Consider the following 19,995-nt stretch of genomic DNA (forward strand, 5'->3'; position numbering starts at 1 on the left):
CCGTTCCGTTCTTACATGTTTATGGTTTCCTTTCAACGAAAATCGCTGAATTTTCCGACGTTCTCCTACGCGATTCCCTCCTACTGTGCCTCTTAATTTTGAAGAATCGGCGACCTATAAATACATGTACATATATTCGGAATCATTCGTTCCCGTTAGCCTGTCTATCTCTTCTCCCAGTTCTTAACAAGAAAAGTTAATTTCGGACATACTCGGAAGACATGCCAACCACGCACTCTAATGAGCCGATGAAACTTCACTGTGACCGAGGTTCTCTCGTTCTTTTCCCATTCCAACAATCTTGAATTTATTTTAAAGTGCTATGTATTCCTCCCACTATCATGTCTTAACAAATATTCGATATTTTCGACACAAGAGCGTGGTACGCGTTTCTAAGAAACTATCTCGATACCACGTGTATTCATTCCACTCCAAAATTAATATATTTTCGTCTTCTGTTCCCTTATATTACATTTGTAATGATGTTAATGCTATTGACATATTAGATTGAGCAATACATTGATTCACGTTAAAAAAAAGTACATGAAATGTTATTGCCTCTGTGTAAAGTCTGTCTAATTAAAGAGTAATTTATTTATCATATTTCTCTATGAATACACAGTGGCTGCAGAAATTATTGATATATATCTTTATTTTTCGAGGAGGCGCTCTTTTCATCAGACTCTACATATTTCATTTTCGTAGTGTCAAATTTTCCTAGCTATATGAAAGTAATACTAAATGATACGAAGTCTGATATACTTGAATCTAATTAATTAATACTGCATCAAGCTAAATTAAAAAAGAATAATGTTCTCACTGGATGCTGCCAATTGCTATTTTTATATACGTTACAATTCATAGAGTTGATCAACGTGACTTGTAAGCAAATCATTCATGGTCGGCTCCCAGTGAATTTAGTCAGACACCGATTAATTCGTAGCATCTGTTAATTAATGTCTTTCTCTTGTTCTTTACAGATCGAAGTTTTTTAGTGGCCAACGCTCAACAGGGACTATGTCACATAATATATTGCTCGGACGGTTTCTGCCGGCTGACGGGGTTTTCGAGGGCGGAAGTGATGCAGAGGCCAGCGATCTGCGACTTCCTTCATGGGCCAATGACGTCGCCCCATGCGGTCGCAGCCCTCCGCGACGCCCTCGCCGCCGGCGTCGAAAAGCATTTCGAGATCCTTTACTACAGGAAAGACGGTGAGTCATCCCACTCGTCAATTTGTTCATAATTAATTGCACCCTGGAACTTGATATCTTCTAGCATATCATCGTTCCATCGATGGAATGTATAATACAGTCCTCGATATCGACTTTGTCGTAATTTTTATTCATTTCTCAAAAGAATCGAAAGCTTTCTGATTTACTAGTTCCTTTGATGTCGAGACCTCGTTCTAGGGATGAATGCTTCTCGTTCTATTTACCAAAGCCATTTTTTATTTATCAGCTCAGCAAGGTAAATAATTCATGCGAATAATTTGATCACTGGCCTTGGAATTTACTCGACGTTACAGATTTTAAAGCATTCCAATGCAAGGAATAATTTTTATTTAAGCTTTCGCGATCTGAGCAATATTTAACTCTGTCAAGAATGGAAATTCACCTTGGTATATGTTTTCTGAATTAATAATTAAGACAGTTAAACAAATGGAATTAAACGTCTTTATTCGGATAGTAGACGAAGAGTAGAGGAATTATTAGTTACAGTGGTTATAAATATTGATGTTACGATGATACGAGGAAATGAGGAAACGAGCAACGGATTCTTCCTCGAACACGACCGTGAACGTTATAAGATTTCGTGGAGTGCGAGCCAGGAACTTAAGGTGCAAACTGGCAATATTTCCTCAAGTTGAAGCTTCGTAGAAAACGGGATACCGGACATCCTGAATTCCTATCCGATGTGTCGACTAGTCCCGTCTTGGCAAACCCTATTAACTTCCTACGGACATTGTTTCTTGGATCTGTACTTCTGCCAAATGTTCTATTAGAAACGTTCTACCATTTTCTCGATTCTTCGTTACCTGAAATACGAATCGATACTTGCGCTGACCTATCGTGAAAAATCTGACGAAGAACGGATAGCGCAACTAGCTTTATAAATTCGCGAGCTATAGTTCCTAAGAGAAGTTCATATGTTCATTGTATCCAACATCTGACCTGTTTCATTTCAGGTATAATTAATCTCTGGTATTTCTTAGAATTTCAAAGTTACTTTTTAGAAGATGATAAAATATTATAGTCGATGGAAATTATTTTTCGAAATTATATACTGACTCACAAAAGTTGGCGGTATTGAAATATTAATTCAATGATAGGTTCTGCGTGCTTTAACTTCGCGCTGAGCAGCTGTAAAGTTCCCTTTAAAGTACTTTGCGTCAATCCTGGAAACTTCTTGTTGTCAGTGCTATTAACCGCCTCCCCTACTGACTCACTTCGTAACAATCATTACCGCTATGCTATACCACGTTTTATAACCCATTTCTTCAGCGAACTTTATCAGTTCAATAATTCCTTTTACTAGAATGTATCTCGGACTGTATGTGTGCTGATCGAACACGAAATGCTACCGATTTACGTCGTCTAAATAATGATTAAGGACACTTGTCACTCGAAGTTTCCTTTTTTTTCATCGATTACAGGAGACTTGGAATTTTTTCATGCGTTATGTTTGATAACTAAAATAATTAACTTGAAATTTTCAAATAATTTACTTCCTTACCGAACATCTACAAAAAATTACTTTAGAAAAATACAAGAGATAAGTTTGCTTTAGTATCTCTGTGCGGAGGAACTATACCACTTTTTCAGAATCTTGCACATACATTAAAAAAATTAAGCTTTAAATAATTTGGTGACAAGACTATTTCCAATAGTTTTTAAGTGACAGCCTCTCATTTCTTTGAACGAGACTTTCAATGATTTTACTAGATGGCTTTATCGACAAGAAGTAATTTACATATTTGGCTGATGATCGTGATTTTCTGGACAGGAATCGTAGCACCGGCCTTTTCGCAGGTTGTAAGAACCGTTCCGTTATTTAGAGCGGGAAAATTGAATTTATTCGCGGGTGGATGGTTGGCTGGAACTCGATTTTGCCGTAGTGTCTGACCTTAGGCGCGGCGAGATCAATAGTCACTACTGTATAATTTATCATAGTCGTGGCACGAAGTCTGTTAGGCCATCCGAATGCTCATGGTTCGGTCCCCTCGGACTTGAGATTCGAACTTTCGTACGCTATGAACCTAACCGCATCATTCTCATTAAAAAAAAATTCCTTTTTTCAAATTAGAAATATCCATGTTCCTTGTTTTCCATCTTGCAATGTGACAAGATTTATGCAACCGTCGTGTCATAGAAAATTTTCCAATTTAGTAAAGTGGACTCTGCTTCTTTCAACGGTATGTTTCAAATAGCGATTTATCATCCTTTCCAAAGCAAACTTGTACGTGAAACACATCTCTAAATTTATATTATAAATCTCATTAAAAAAGAACTATTCCTCTTATTTTTTATATACCCGTTGCTTTGCAGAAAGTTATGTGAGATTGTCAAATTTAAGACATAGAGCTGATTCTGTTCTTTTATTAAAATTTCGAAATATCACTCAGTCCGTACCAAGAATCCAATTTTGGAAACAAATTTTCTTCTCCCTTTATTCAAATATCCACGTCCTATGTATCCAAATTTTTGGAATGTCATTAGATGTGCATAAGTATGTAAGGTGAAATGATTCCGTGCTTTCTCATCGATATTTTATGATATGTCCCAGCTACCGTTCTATGATACCTGGCAAAGAAATGGCACGTGAAAGGTCTCGAATTTTTGCGATACAACAACGAGAAAGCAACGCGAAAATAGGATACACACGTAGCCTACGTACGACGTGACACAAAGGGAAACGAAAGAAAGGTGCTAGCGTGAAAGAGCTGAAAGGCTGAAAGTAGTCTACTCCGACCACCTGCAGCCACCTCTGGATGGTCTATTATAGTACGTCATGTTTCTACTGAATCTGCGAGTTACACGGTATGGATTTTCACGTTTGATGAAACGAACACTCATTGTTTTCTCTTATTTCGCTCGATGTAAGATCATCGGAAATATCGATCGCGGGTTATGAAAATCAATCGTTCGTTTGCATAATCTCATCGGAAGATTATATCGATCGCCGCTCTTTGACTCTGTAATGAGGTGAACGATGATGATGTAGAAAGATGTAGATCTCTTTGATTGTGTTGCAGCATAATTCAGTTAATTACTGCGACTTTTGTATATATCGTTTTATTACAACAAACAGACGCAACAGAAATATTTTGTACAAATAAAGCTAACACGAATAATTCCATAATATAATATCATTGAAGATGACTTAAAAGATTTCTTAATGTTACGAATGTCTTTTTCATTTATCTCTAACAAGAAACATTCGTTGATTCAATTTAGCGCAATGTTTTTAACAATGAGATTTTTTAATACGTTTAGGCATACTTTGCACCAGATTTTGACAATAGTCGGAATTAGTTCCATCCTGTTGCTTTTTAATTCTCTTTCGTAATTGAAGAATCGATGCCGGTGGAGACTCATAAGAGTCTCTTACCTTTTGTTTTAGAAACCCTTTACAGATTTCTCAATGGGATTGAGATTAATACTCTGCGCGTGCCATTTTGGTAGAGAGAATTTGTCCCGTTCCGAGCCAATTCTCTGTACTTTCCGCTGTGTATTTAGGCTCTCGATCGTGTTACAATATAGTTATTTCTCAAGGAAACAGTAAATTTTCAACTATGTCTGTGTCTATATCTATCTGTGAATTGTTCTGCGAAATATCTTTACATGTGTATTGATTCGTTAATACATTCTATTCGATGCAATGGTACGATCTTACTTATACAACACGCAACAACAGTGAATCGATGAATATTTTATTAACATTCACAATTTTAAAAAGTTATTTTAAATTACTTTCAATTATTAATACCGTTACTACATACATATTTATTTTTCTTTGCAACGTAATGCTAATAGCAGTAAACGTGCTTTATAACAAGCAATAAAAACGATGAAAGATGATTTATATTGGCGCCGTGGCCTTTTTTATGGGGCTAGAAAGCTGTATTCTGGTGGCGTGAATGAAAAGGTCAAGGGTTACGGGACCAGGAAGTTCTACTCGATCCGATTAAAGATGTTCCTTGGCTGTTTCCTTTTCATTGATGCGGCGGAAATTAATGGCCATCGAGATCGGGGGCTGAAATGTCAAACCTTTATTACGCGGTTTCATGACACGGGGAAGTCTTAAATTAAAGCTTCAAGTAGCGACACCAATTGACGCTGACTTCTTGCACTGCATATGGCGTTTTATGCCAATAGAAACTAAACGAAGGTTAAAGCGATTCACGGAAATACAACTGAATTTCCAAGCACTTCTCTTCTTAGTTTACTGTTAATTTGTTTATCAAGATATTTCAATGCATTACGAGATTGCTAAGAAACTTGGCAATTTAGAGGTACTTCCAAGAATTCAGTAATAATAATAATTCAAGAATCAGGAATTTAATAAAAATTACACTTTCATTAAAAAAGTTTAAAGTTACAATTTAAAAATTATATTTATGTCTAGATATTATTACTTCCTTCGATATAAAGGAAGTCCGGGGTAATACAGCACGTGCAATGGTTGTCACTTTGTCTGTATTTGTTCCGGACTATCTGACTATTGTGGACGTTTCTGCGGAGTCTCTTCCGGTTCCAACTACTCCCATGGACATTGTTCATCTCAGACCAATGGCGAGGAATAATCTGCTATTCTGTAGGCTTCTCTCGAGCAACGCTATTCGAGGGAACATTATATACTATTATGAGGCTGAGACTCGGAACAATTTCCACCCTTGGAAAAATAGTTTTATTATGGGATTTATCTTTGAAAAGGTTCCACTGACACAACAATTTGTATAGAAAAAAAAAAGAAAAAAATAATTATTTCTTAGATCCTTGAAAAGGTTGAGAGATTGCTAGAGCTTCAGAAAAGATTAAAAAGTTGTTCAAAAAGATATTTCAGGGTATGGAATTTTAGATGGTTTCATACGATCGGATACGACATCTTACTGAATCTTGTAAGGCTTTAGACTAATAATACGTGTTATAAACACTTAGCGAGTTAATAATTTGAAATGAAAGTTGTAAACGCAGAGTAAGTTAACTAAACCTGCAGACGGAGAGGGTTAGAGATGATCTAAGATTGGGTCACACGTTCTATCGTCCTATTAATAATCCAAAGATATCTCCACAGTGGAATTTCACATAGTAGAAATAGTATTGAATTAATATGATGTTTTGTGTTTTTATTTTTCTTGGTTTCGAATTTTCGAAGTAGATAATTCAAATACAGATATGTATATAACACGATGCAAATAAATAATATAATATTTTAGCAAAACGCTTGAAGAACGAAGGAATTTTATAAGTAAACAATTCAAATGTAACGAATGAATTCTCCTTGAATTTTAAGATGGACAATTCATACACAAATATAGAGCGAAATTTCATCAATTTATTGGGGAAGCGTTTGAGGGACGATGAAGCCTATAGACCGAATTCTAGGTGACCAAGATCTCGCACGTTCCACGAGACCAGCTAAGGAAGCTATCAAGGATCCTTTAATCAAACACAGGTATAATCACCCGCGTGCAGCCCATGCGGTGAGAGTAGTTTCAAAGTCGGCGTATGATCGATTAATTTTCCATACTCTCGGAATCCGTCAAGGTTGTAGAGCCAGGACACTCAAGGTCAGTCTAGGGAAACTTTACACTCACGCTAATGCATATAGTAGCCCTCCACGATATATCGTGTCGCATTTTCATATCGACAAGTTTGTAAATTTAAATTTCACCCTACGTGAAATTCAAAGCCATTCTAAGATTTGTGATATGTTGTGATCCTTAGATTCACGAAATTCCGGGATCTTCGAGGACACTTTTGACGTAACTGTAAGAAGATCTTCTTTTTTCCGATTGACATTCAAATTCATTATGGAAATATTTTCTTGGAGATTTTGAATCGTTTTACAACAATAGAATTCTTCCCTGACATTAGTTTTTACCACCAAAGTTCTTTTCTGACGTGCCTGTGTCATTTCCATAAAATAGAATTCTTTTTTTCTTTATTCAGTACCTTTTCCTGATATGTTCATTTTACTTCTTCATTATCTTCGAATTATTTCTTATCACTAAAATTCTTTCCTTTGACATTTTTATCTTTTTATTTTCCATTAGGATGTTTTTCTTCGTCATTCTTGAATTCTCGAGAAAAACAGTTCAGATTAAAAAGAGCTTTAAGCTTCTTTCTATCGAACATCAACAAACATTGCCACGAGACTGTTAACCGGTGGTTTCTCTCCCAAGAAATCATCGACTGGATGAGTATCGATATCGTTGTTGATCGGCCCCCATCAGCAGATGTGGCTATTTCGCGAGAACCTCCTCGAGAGTGCTCTCTCGCGTTGTTACGCAACCGTGCAGAGCGTGAGGACGGTGTTTGAAGCGGCTAAGAATAGCAGTGCTTGTGTTCCACCCCTTCTCTTGTTCCTGAAACGCCCACCCTCCTCCTTCCATCGTTCGTACCCCCTTTTCGTGTGTCCCCACCAGGTATACAGCGTAGTCAATGACATCACGGAAAGGCGTTTAACCTCCCCCTTCCCTGCACCATTGGCCCACACGGCGTCGGAACGTGACGTCATCACCGACGCTTCTCCTTTTCTCTCCTTTCCACCCTCCTTTCGAACCGTTTCGCCTTCGTTTCGTCTCAGCGTTTTTCCTATCAGTATTTTTATTTCGCTGTAGCTACGAAAGGTATTGGCACACATCCCTATTTTTTTATTAGGTTCTATGCATTCCATCCTCGCAGCATCAAATTTTTATAGTGATACGAGAGTACTGTTAAATAATTCAAATATACTTGGACAACCAGAAGAAGAATCTTTAAAGAGTTGGAGGTATCTCAAAAATATTTTTTAAGATTATCAACGCTTTTCGTTGCGAGGTGACTTTTACCTACGATCTTGTTAAAATTACCGATCACGAATATATTAGTATAAAATCATCGTAATACATAGTCAGTGGAATTTGTATAATTTATGGCACGTATAATTATTTGCATAATTTACAACGAATAATTATTAAATTATATATCGCGTGTGATGAGTCTACTGTAATTTTTAATACGGGTATGTAATAAAAATATTACCTATGGACAAAATTTTATTCGAACTCTCGTGCAACATTCTTTTGCTTTGTTACCTAAACACACGTGATGCAACAGTAAATTCGTGACGTCGTAGTCAGGACAGTGACACTCCGAGCGTGTTGGCTTTGCCAAAGCGTTAAGCCTCGTCTCAGAACTGGACTGTCCCGCCGGCGTAGTCTGTCCTCCGAATTTCGAAAGCTTCGCTGGGGAACCGCGGCGCTAAGAGGCCACCTAAGGTACGGGCTTGCAGTCTCTGTAACGACAGCGCGCGGACATTAGCTTCGTGCTCGATCGTTCGTGATTCTCTCACGTTTCTTTCAAATTGTGCCCACCGAGCGTGTTCTCTTTCTGTGAATAACGTTCCGATATACTTTCGAGAACCTATGTCACTGTCTCATAACTCTACCAAGTCTAAAACGTTCAAACTGTCACATACTATCAAGTATAATAATAACAATTGAATATCACAGTAATAAAATAAAATATCATTTAGCTAAAGTGAAATTTTTTATATAAGAAGAGTGCAAGTGTGGATTATTATCTAACGATTCATTATTAAATTAATATACGTGAATGATTATAAAGGAAAAGATTGAAGAATCGTGGAAATATTATTGGTTGAAGGAATTGGTATCAGAATTGTACGAGAAACGAAATTTTGTCTTTTGTTCGTCTTGCACGTGGAAACTCCGATTTCATTGGAACGATATACGCGTGAAGTGGCGAGAGAAAGCAATGAGTTGCGACGTGGAGAGCCCGGAAGAACAGCGAGAATGGATCCCCATGAAATTGTAGGTTAATTTTACTTGCTCCCGTGATTCCTTGCTCTTTCTCTCTTGTTCTGGCACCAGGGCTCTGAAGTTCCCTCATTAAGAACGCTATTAGTCTGTGGGAACGAGGGTAGATTTTCATCGCGAGAACCTGAAGCACCTATGACTACCAGAAGTTTTATGAATTTTCGGCTGACCGGGTAACTCGATTGTCGTTCGCTTCCTATAGTGTGATGCTCGTTTTTTTTTTTTTTCTTGCTTCTGTGAACATGAAAGTGTGAAATAGCGATGATCGCACGATTTAGTAATTCCATAAACGAAGTTAGCCACGTTGATCGTATAAAATATTTCAAAGTGAATATTTACTTTCAAAAAATTACGAACTTGTTTATTCGTGTAGTTACTGGATTATTTTGTTTTTACTAAAACGTGGATATTAAGATTTTGTGCTAGTTTTTATTGTTGGTGATCGAGTTTCAAATGCTAGATTGTTTTACTTTCAATAGTAGTTCGTTACGAATGACTGAGTTTCGAGTGCTAGAAAATTACTTTATTTTTCGAACAACGTCAGAATACGAATTGTTTCTTGCCAATGATTGGGTTTCAACGGCTGAAAAATTACATTATTTTTATAATAATACGGGAATGGAAATATTGTGCGATTGCGTATTGTAAGTAATTGAATCTGCAGTGCTAGGAATATATAAAAAAGTTGTGTGTTTCCGACTACGGTTGAGAGAACAGTGCACAATACTGCACAACCACTCAAACTTCTAGTGGACGTGACTGAATGTGTACTTGGAATGTCCGCGTAGTTTTCTTGAACTCAGTGAAAAAGACTAGGAGATAGAGGACGAGAGGATGTGTGAGTGTTACGATATATTCCGTATAACAAAAGTACTTGATAATGAGACTTAGCTTAATGATATTGTTTAAGTTTTATCGATATTGTTTGGTTTGAGTCCTCTTGCATTATATCGTATCGTCCTAAGGTCTTATTTTTATTCTGGTATGTTTTATATTTTAGAATTATCTTCGACTTATAAATAAATATATGTTATGTAAATTTATACTTTTGTACGCGTAGACGTCTACCTAAACAGAGACTTATTTCACTTACTAAGCATTATAACTAATTCTTTGCTTTGGATATTTTATACATTTTATATATTTCTTTATATATTTTTGTTTGTCATATTATATACATTTTACACTTTTAGCTTTCCCATAATCACATAGATATTCACGGTCTAATAATAAAATACAATTCCACATATTCATAAGCATATCTGGTGATGGCGTTAGTCCCAGAACTTTTTACAACGGGATTGGCGTCGAACCATCTATAAAGTTATTTATTTACATTTCCACGATATTTTATAATGCGAAGAAGCCTGGCCAATTGTCACGTTCCGGTGAAACGCGTTCGAAACTACTGAACACGACGACGCGACGGAAGGAAACAATTTATACGATAAAAGATCTGACAGTCGCGGAATATTTATGGAAAAGACAAATCGAACAACTTTCCGATCTTCGACGAGATTTACAAAGATTTCTGAAGATGGTGGCGAGATTAGACGTTTAACCAGAAAAAAGTTTTAGTGGTTAAAGAAGATTCTGCTCGAAGAGAACGAGAAACGGAAAGGTCAGGTTCTTCTCGCAACAAAAGGGTGGTTTCTTTCGTGGAAGGGAAAGGTCGAATTCACGGCAGTCCGTTCGATACAATCCAATCTCTGTTATTCAAAGGGATAGGAAGAATCGTGAAGATAAGAAACATCGGCGGGCAAACGTCCACCTTTCACGATAGATAGACACGATAGCCCTTCGAGATTGTATGTTTCGCGTTTCAAGGACCTTGAATGTTTTACTTCGAATCTGATATATTTTGTAACCAACCTTGACTTCCCAGAGGCGCGTAATTTTACTTCGATTCTTGTTTCTCGCATAAACTTGAATTTTAAAGTAGACTAAGTGTTTCAAGGACTGGGTGCTTAACAGTCTTGTTATAAATAAGTTTTCGTTCAGATTTTTCTGTTCCATGGAAACATTCAACATTTACTCTTCTTTCTTTCATTCGCGAACATTCATCGGAATTAAATCCTACAGATCTTCGAATATACAATTTCGTTCCTTCCTCTTAAAATCGAATTTTAAACCAGATTTAGTAATCTTCCTATAATTTACCGTTCGTTAAGCTGGCCTTATTTCACGAAAAAGATCGTTAATAATCTTCCTTTCGTAAGATAACCTTACTAATTTTTCTATAATTTATCTTTTGTTGGTGTGCCTCTATTTCACGAAAAAAAATCCACATTTTCTCTGCCTTCTTTCATTCGAAATAAGAAACACCATTGTAACCAAGAATAAAGCGTCTTCATCGAAACTAGACCACGTAATCCTTCAAGATCAGCAAAGTCTTATTTAAGAAACCTTGGTGGACCTGTTCCTTGATGGAGATACGTTCTCGATTGTACCTTGACATCGCGAAAATAGCTGATTCTTGTTCGTCTTTCATGCTTGCCGATCAGCTCCGTCGGATTATAGTCGCGTGCGATTAGGGTCATCCGGAGTAAACCAGGTGAACGTCTCCCTTCCCGTTGCTCCTTTGTGGACGTTTGACATTTTCCTGGGCTGGTCACGTGGCCGTTTTTGGCAAGTATATCGGACGACGGGGTTTCGCGATTCGTAAGCCCGAAAGCACACTTCGGAAAGGGAGCGGACCTCGCTAAGAGGGTAGAAGAAGGAAACAGAGGAATAAACGAGGAAGAAGGAGAGAGAGAAAGCGCATGCTATTTCTGTGCATTGCTTGGCCTGCAGCACACGTTGCCACGTCACAGGGGCATTGCACTCGGTGACGTCACGAGGGCACAGCGTCATCGACCAATTGGAGGGAGCCGTTAACCCATTAACCACTCGGCTATTCGTTCCACTGCGGTATCATGACCTCCTCACTATCCACCAATCGTTTTACTAGACATCCAGGACCTCATCGTGCGATAATTTCATAAACTGGTGTGTTTCGGTCTTACGTTATTACATACATCAATCGTTTAAATTGATAGCCAGAGCCTGGAGTATGATAGTTAGTAGGTAGTTCGATAAATTGATATTTTTCTTATCGATCTTATCAATTTGCTGCCTATCACGGTTTTAGATGAGGAGTGGACTTGGAGGAACCTTGATCCCAATCAACGAGGGAATCGTGGAAATATGGATCATTTTTTAAAATTGTACTATTTAAATAGGTATAAACACAGGTAGTTACAGATTCAATAACTAATTACAAGTTCAGTTTTTAATGGTTACATCATGTCGAAGGTGTTACCAATGGTTGGCATCAGACTTGTCGGTAATGCCATCGGAGTGAATGGTGTGACTAACAGTGCTAGAATTAATCGAAGCATTTAAATTAGAGAAACAGTTGTGTGCAGTTCAAAATTCACAGTCTACTCGAGATATCAAATTTTTATAAAACATAGGAGATATCCGAAGAATTTATGAGTATATTATCGTTGGACTGCGACTATTTATACAAACTGATATTTTTGTGAATGGAAAAAGATCGAATCTGAATAAGAGATTTATTTTTTTCTATTAGGCACTAGACCAACTAATTTACTGTGGATATTTTATATAGTTTTGTGTATCATATATATTCTGCATACTTTTAAACACAACATACAACTGCGTATAACGATATATCATACTTTTTTACACTAACGATATATCGTACTTCAACACTCCGAACGACATATCCAAAATTGAAGCAAGCGATGATACTGAACATTTTTCATAAACTGTCATGATCAAGTGGAATTATTACTTATATATGATATCGTCAGTTGTCAATTTGGTGGATGATGCACAAGGTCATCGTGCAAGCATGCAATAGTTGGATCAGGAAGGGCCATGTGTAAATTAGCCGAATTAGAGTGGACTGGATGTATTTCTGGACGCTGGGCGCACCCCGAAGGGGATGCTTATTTATAGTGACCGCACGGTAGTACGTTGAAGCAATTTTAGAAATTCATTTGGCTATTTCTTCACTACCTCGCGCCATGTATTATCGATGGCTGTTTTATTTTTTCTTTCTATCCAAGTCCCCACAAATTTGCCTCATCTTCTAACCAAATTATGTTTTGTTCTATGTTGTTACAAAATGATCAAGTTTATTTACACGGTCCAATTTCAAACGTATACTTTCTCGTCGTCCCGAGGATCGAAGAATTTCTTTCGGTTCGTCGGATTCGTTTTTTTCCTCGTGTAACGTGGACAGCAGCCTGTGCTGTTGTCGCGTGGTCTAAAAATATGTATAAAGACGGAACGACCTTCGAGATTCTGTCGAGTATCGCGATTTTGTCGAACAAATCGCGCAGCAAGAAGATTCGTGATCCGAGATGTCGGCTTATCTTCCTCCTCGATGTCCACGAACAAAATTCTATCTCTTGTACCTTTTATTTTTTTATCCCGTGTTGTCGTACAGCTGACAAAGTTGACAAGTAATGTTTAAATTAGAATTTTCTACGCAGGAACATTATTTTTCGTGTGCCTCTTTGATGAAGCGCCATAGGATTCTAAACGTGTGTATCGTGAGAACATTAGAAGTATCAATACGAGTTTATTAGTGTCTGCAGGTCTTGAAATAGACACGGACCATCGGACTCTTTCACTCTTTGGGACGCAGTCATCACAAAACAGTTACACACTCAGCTACCGTTACGCTACTGTTCGTCATAAAGCTTCGATATGCGAATTTATTACTAACTTCGTCACTTTAAAATTCTACGGTAAAACTAGCGAACCCGCCAAAACGACGGATTTCAAATTTTCTTTTTCAGCAGTTACTTAAAACATACAGTTGATTTCTGTCAAAGTTAATATTGATTTTTACCTAATTCTAGATAAGATTATATAGACAAATTTATTTTCATCAATATCATTTAAATTGACTCACATATACATATATAGAACATTTAAGTACATATTACAGACCGGTAGATTCAGTGTTAATATTTCTCTCAGCTATTCCAAGGTAAAATAGAAATTTAAAGAGCCTTCCAGTGTCTCCCCGCAATAATAACCATTTCTATAAAACCGAGGGTTTATCGAAAGCCAGGAGCTTTTAAAAAAATCGATCGACCAAGTGTTTTATCCAGCGGAGGGATTATTGGTTCTTTTTTCCAAGGGAAGACGATGCAGGCTCCGCTGAAAGAGCATCGTCTGTGTATCTCCTATGCTTCGCCTCATTCTCTCGACAAGGACGTTGCGCTGAATGAATGCAGCGTGCGTTCACCCTTATTGCTTGCGCATCCCTTTCTCATTTTTCAGCCCTAGTCCTTGCCTTTCTCTCTATTTTTTTGCCACTTCTTTTTACTCCTGCTTTCGTAGAAACAGGTCTTGACTCATCCACAGCGTCCTTCTCCGTCTCGACGTTGGTTTAAAAGCCGTGGAGCCACGAGGACCTAACGAGACCCCCGGACTACTCGACCGAAACAAAGCAAGTGTTCTTAGCATTGGTCGCCTAACGGCACGTGATCCTTTAAACCGCATCTTGAATTTTCATGAAGAAAAATCGTTGGCACGCCGCCATTTATTCCGCGACTTCCTATGCGCGGACTCGACGCGGAGGGAAGTGACGAGGAGGAGCGTTCGTTTCACGGTAAGCCGTGAAAACGAACGTTTCACGCCGTCAAACGAAGCCTTTTCTCCCAACCATCTCTCTCTCTCTCTCTCCCCCCCCCTCTCTCTCTCATTCTCTCACTCTCTCTTGTTTACACAGGCTGACGTTTCAATTAAGTCGGAGTACCACTGGAATTTTCACTGGTTACTTGTTCCCCTTTCGACTTCTTTTCAGGTTCAATTTCTGGAATCAAGAAGGCGAGCAAACAGAGCTACTCTTACGGTTCCTTACTGTCTTTTTCGGTTTCTTATATTGTTTTCTTCTGTCTTTTTGCGAGAGCTTCTACGGATGATGTTGAATTAAATAGTACAATTTGTTTAACATTCAGTGGGTTGTTTTCTTCCTTTTTTGCTCCTGCTTTGGAGCGACCTGGAACTTGAGCAAGCAAAAAGTAATGAACTCGGAACAAAGCAAGTATCCTCGTCACGTCGTCACCTCGTGTAAGCGTACTTCGTTCATTATAATTAAAGTTGTCATTAAAGAAGTTCGTCCCTTCGTCTGTTTATAGCTTAACGAGGTGTATTCTTCAACCAGTTGATAGTTATTTATTTGTATCTTGGGTGGAATGAATAACGATTTTTCTGTTTGTGACTGCATTGAGAACTTAATGGAAAATAAAATTCTTCAAATTTTGTTTCAATCAAATACGAAAATCGAGTTAATTAGGGGATTTGAATCTTAATCATCGAATCAAGGCTCTGTTCTCGAATACCTACACTATAGTTTGGAATTGTTATGTTCAATCATTATTTCGGAATTATTATGTGTTCTGTGCAGGTCCTAAATAATTAATAGAAATTTCTATATTTATACGATCAGCTTCAACTATTCAGTATCCCAATTTCAACGTGCATAATTAATAACGAAATTAAATAGAATTAATAAAATAATTTGAGAATGGAATAATTTCCAATGGTAAACTATTATGTTTTCTCCAAGTGATCGAATATTTTTTACACCTAATATATATAACGAACTCCTATGAAGCATCTATTATTTTAATACATCTCTTTCATCTTAACAAAACAACATTTAAGTCGCTTTAGTGAAATTCTTCCAAAAAGATTGCATTGATATAACTTTCACATATTATCTCTCGCTCTTCATTCAAACGTGCTTAATTAAGCTACAAAAAAGAGAACAAAGTGTCAGGAGATTTGGGGGGTTGTTCCTTTTCAGGGTGGATTTCTGACAACGTGAAAGTTTAACAGGCGGCAGTCAGTAGCGCAGGCCGCATGAAAAATGGAGCGAGAAAATGTGAAAGGCGCAACCTGGCCCGCCGAGGGCTGTTTTACACAGTGTTTCTTCCTCGCATGCTCGCATTTCAGTTGGATCTGACAAGCCAGCTGTGCGTGACCCGTCTGCGTGCGTAATTCCACAGGGACAAAGGGGAAGCGAGAGGAAAAGTGTAACAGAGAAAGAAAGCCAGCAATGGATCGATAGGACAGCTTGCTGTGACGTTGCCGAAGAAACCACACGTATTGCACATATTAGCCGCTATCTAGACACGAGGAGCGGTTTGGCCGAACCGAGAATGTCTCTCTAATTGATCGCTGAATTTTATCATCTTCCACCTGTCATTAAACGTGCTCTATTTTCTCTCTCGTTAAACATCCTGAATGTGTTATCCTGCTGGATTAGCCATGCAATCGGCTGGAATACATAGAGTGACACATGACGATATTTGAGTACTTAATGTAGGAAATCATTACATATATATAATTTTGTGAGTATGAAATTGTGGCATATAATTTCTAGTTTGTATGAAACTTTTTAAAATTTCATTAACATTAAGTGACGGACGATTGTCACGTTTATTTTGCTAAATTTTGAAAGAAATTAAAAAATGTATCCTCGTATGTTTCGTGGAGGCCATGACCATAATTGATAAAATATAAATAGACGTAAAGCAGTGCTACAAGTTCCGAGTACATAGAAAGATTTAATGAAAAGATCAAACAGTTCCATTGATACTGTTCCAACATTGCAACCGGTTATCGAGTCTTCCAGTCACTGCCTCACAAGGGATTATGTAATACTTCCTCGCCTGCTGCACAGCCAAACTATTATTTCTCCGCCCTTTGAAACCATCTAAAAACTACCTAAAAGCGCAACCAACTCTTAGACATTCTACTCTCAACCTGTCCTACTAAAAATAATCTTTCTCTATTCATTCGTCGGTGGTCGAAGAGACGCCGTATCCATAATTTTTTTTAAATCCAATCATCTCTTAGATTTTGAATATTCTTCTTTCACCCTTTTAAACGTAAAACAGTCTATTTCCATTCACCCATCAATAGCCGAAGAAATGCAGCATTCACGATTTCTAAGAATCTAGCCAACTCTTAAACATTCTCCTTGCTTGCTTCTCTATTCGCTTGAAGAAATATTCCTTTATTCACCCATTAGTATACTGATAGATTCATAAAAGTTGGTTCGATATATTCATAAAGATCGAAGAGACGCCTCATTCACAGAATTACGAAATATCCAACCAATCCCTAAACTTCATCTTTACCCATTTAAAAAAAGTATCAGTTCTATTTCGAACGATCTTTCTCTATTTATTTTTTCATGGATGGTCGAAGAAGCGTCTAGAATCAAACAAGTTGAAGCTCCATCCATAATTCATGTCGTTCTCGAGCAAGTGGCCGATCACGATTTCGCAACGACGAATCCTCACGGTACTAGACTCATCATCGTTGACGTTCCACATCGATGACGTTCAACGACGAGGATCCAGGTGGCCTGTGGCACTCTTGGCACGCTTATCCGACCGATTACGCTCACGGCGTGCCAGGGTGTGTGTTTTCCATCTCGGCACACCGGCCGGTTGCGCAAGCAAGCCTGTCCGAATCGGCAATCCGAATGCCTGGCCACGCTCTTCTGGTCGACACACGGGACACACTTTCCTTTTGTCGAGCCCTTTTGGACCGAGTCCAACGTACCTTGACTCGTAAACACACGCTGGCTAATTAGTTGCGCTCGCAGAGTTCGCGACAAAAGCCACCAAGTCGCTCGTCGTAGTCGTAGTTAATCGTGTTCTCGTGGTTACGGGCTTCCGTGACCTTGACGCTGGCCACAAATGCCGCGAAGAAGCTTTTTACACTCGTTCGATATAGGATACTCGTTCTCGTGATTGGAAACCGACCGTGATTCGCGTTTCAACCGATAGCTTGGTGCTTAGATTGGAAATCTCATGCGGATTGCGTTTTTGGATTTGGGTTTTGGTTTTGTGAGGTACAGCGACTCATGGAACACTTGATATCGTTTGACATGGAATTTGAATACTTGTAATTTTTGTGAATGTATGTTACGTGTGTTATACAAAACGCCTGAAACTTTCATTAGCGCTGTAACAAGACACGACTGTCATGGTAATACAATTTGGTCTATTAACCTGAAAATGTACATGCATAGAGGCTACAGCATGTATTTAATAAGAAATTAGCGTACTATAGTACGATCAATAGCTATCTTAAACATAGTTGCGAGTGTTAAAAATGATTCCATTGATATTGATTGTTAAAATACTTTGCGAAATATACGTATACTTGCATTAAATACCTTGCGTCTTCTCTGTACATTTTCAGATTAATTTCAAGCACCACTGCAATCATGATAATCAAATTTCATATATGGTATTAATGAAGTTTCGAAATATTTCGTATAAGGTACGTAAGATATTCGTAAAGCGTTTCTATAAACGTGCGAATATTTTCGTGAACCGCTGTGAAATGTATATGATATACGATATCCTTATTGCTTAAAACATTTTCGAAGGACAATTTGGTTTTCCAGGAAATCAGCCGAGTCCTATTTGTGCACATTCGTATCCCCACCCCATCAAATTATAATAGTTTGCGACGCGAATCAAACGCGTGGGAGGTTACTCCGTTGTCGAAAATCGTGGCGTTAAGATGTATCACTCCGCGTGGCGCTTATTAACTGCGTAATATTTTCATCGTCATCCTTTCACCGCTCATACTCACGCTACTGTTAACTCTGTTTAATCGACGTACGTTTTTATTCAATAATTTATGAAATATTATTGTAATTTATAACTAGACTGTGGATTTCTATGCAAATTTGTATCTTTATGGAGATGGAGATGGAGATTCATTTGATGTATCAAAAATTATAACAAGTGTCCTACTTTGGATATTTTGCAAATATTTTTATATATCATATGCATTCTGCGAGTTCTTGCATTTCCAAATTTCACATAAACGCATAAAAGTCTGCAGCCTACCTGTCTTTTATTTATCTTAAATTATCTTTCTCTTTATCGTTTCTCTGGTTATTATAATCATTATTACTACTAGTGTCATCATCGTTCCACTAAAATTCTGTAATAGGTTCAGATTTCATAATATATTCACGAAAGAGTTCTACAAGTGTTCGAATATTTGTGAGAAAATGTCTCTCCAACAAATTTCTGGACTAACAGTCAAAAAGAAATTTCTTTTTGTTTCGAGATATTAGTTACATGTATTGCCTTTATCATCATGTACTTCATTCCCAGCATTCGTTTCTAGTTACTGACGATCACTGTAGCCAAATACTCCATTACAAGCTTCATTCATGTCCCTGAAGGAACACTCGTCCAACATTCGCCTTGTTTCACGTTGATTCAGAAGTCTCTTTGCACAGTGCTGCTTCTCCAAGTTATGCTATCCGCACGTGACACGTGGTGCGATAATTCCTCGAGTCGTCACGAATCCGAATGGAACATTAACAAAGTGGTGCAATCGCGTTACCCCACTTTTACCAATGTTACGTGGCTTCTGCAAAAGAATTTTCGAATTACGACTATGTAACGTTGGTTGGGAGAAATACAGTGGCCTGCAAAAGTATTCCTGCACTTGTCGATATCTTTTATGAACATATCACGTGTGTTATATGAAACATTTTGAGATTTCATTAGTATTATAACGACATTTACATATAACAACCATCGTGATTATACGTGAAATTTTTAACGATCCTATAAACGTACACAGAAGTTACAAGATACAAATACAAATATATGTATATTTCACGGAGATCGTAAAAATATTTAATCATAATGATCATTTTATAGCTATTTTCCATAATACAGTGTTCTCGTAGCTTCTATGTATGTGCACCTTTAGATTGGTTTCAATTTGACCAATATAATCAGGACAGGACAGTCGTGTCTCATTATGTGTATAAAATACGCATTCCTTTATTGATTCTATAGTTTGATTTTCAGTATCGACATCTTTTCCTGTCAGAAAATATTTAAAACATTTAAAAAATTTACCAATTTCCA

At 37.7% G+C, this 19,995-nt stretch overlaps 1 protein-coding gene across 13 annotated transcripts in view; it reads left to right on the forward strand.

Annotated features, from left to right (window-relative positions):
• The window catches only part of Sei (potassium voltage-gated channel seizure), a 145,568-nt gene that overhangs the window by 20,577 nt on the left and 104,996 nt on the right, over nucleotides 1-19,995 (forward strand). For 12 of the 13 annotated variants that reach the window (XM_072014197.1, XM_072014185.1, XM_072014187.1 and 9 more), the window contains exon 2: nucleotides 981-1,211. In XM_072014197.1, coding sequence (XP_071870298.1) covers nucleotides 981-1,211 — 231 coding nt within the window. Of the gene's footprint in view, nucleotides 1-980; nucleotides 1,212-8,503; nucleotides 9,038-19,995 lie in introns of those variants that run through there. The other variant, XM_072014194.1, reaches the window with a different exon arrangement.

This window comes from Bombus fervidus, chromosome 12, assembly GCF_041682495.2.
Source record: "Bombus fervidus isolate BK054 chromosome 12, iyBomFerv1, whole genome shotgun sequence".
Lineage (NCBI taxonomy): Eukaryota > Metazoa > Arthropoda > Insecta > Hymenoptera > Apidae > Bombus > Bombus fervidus.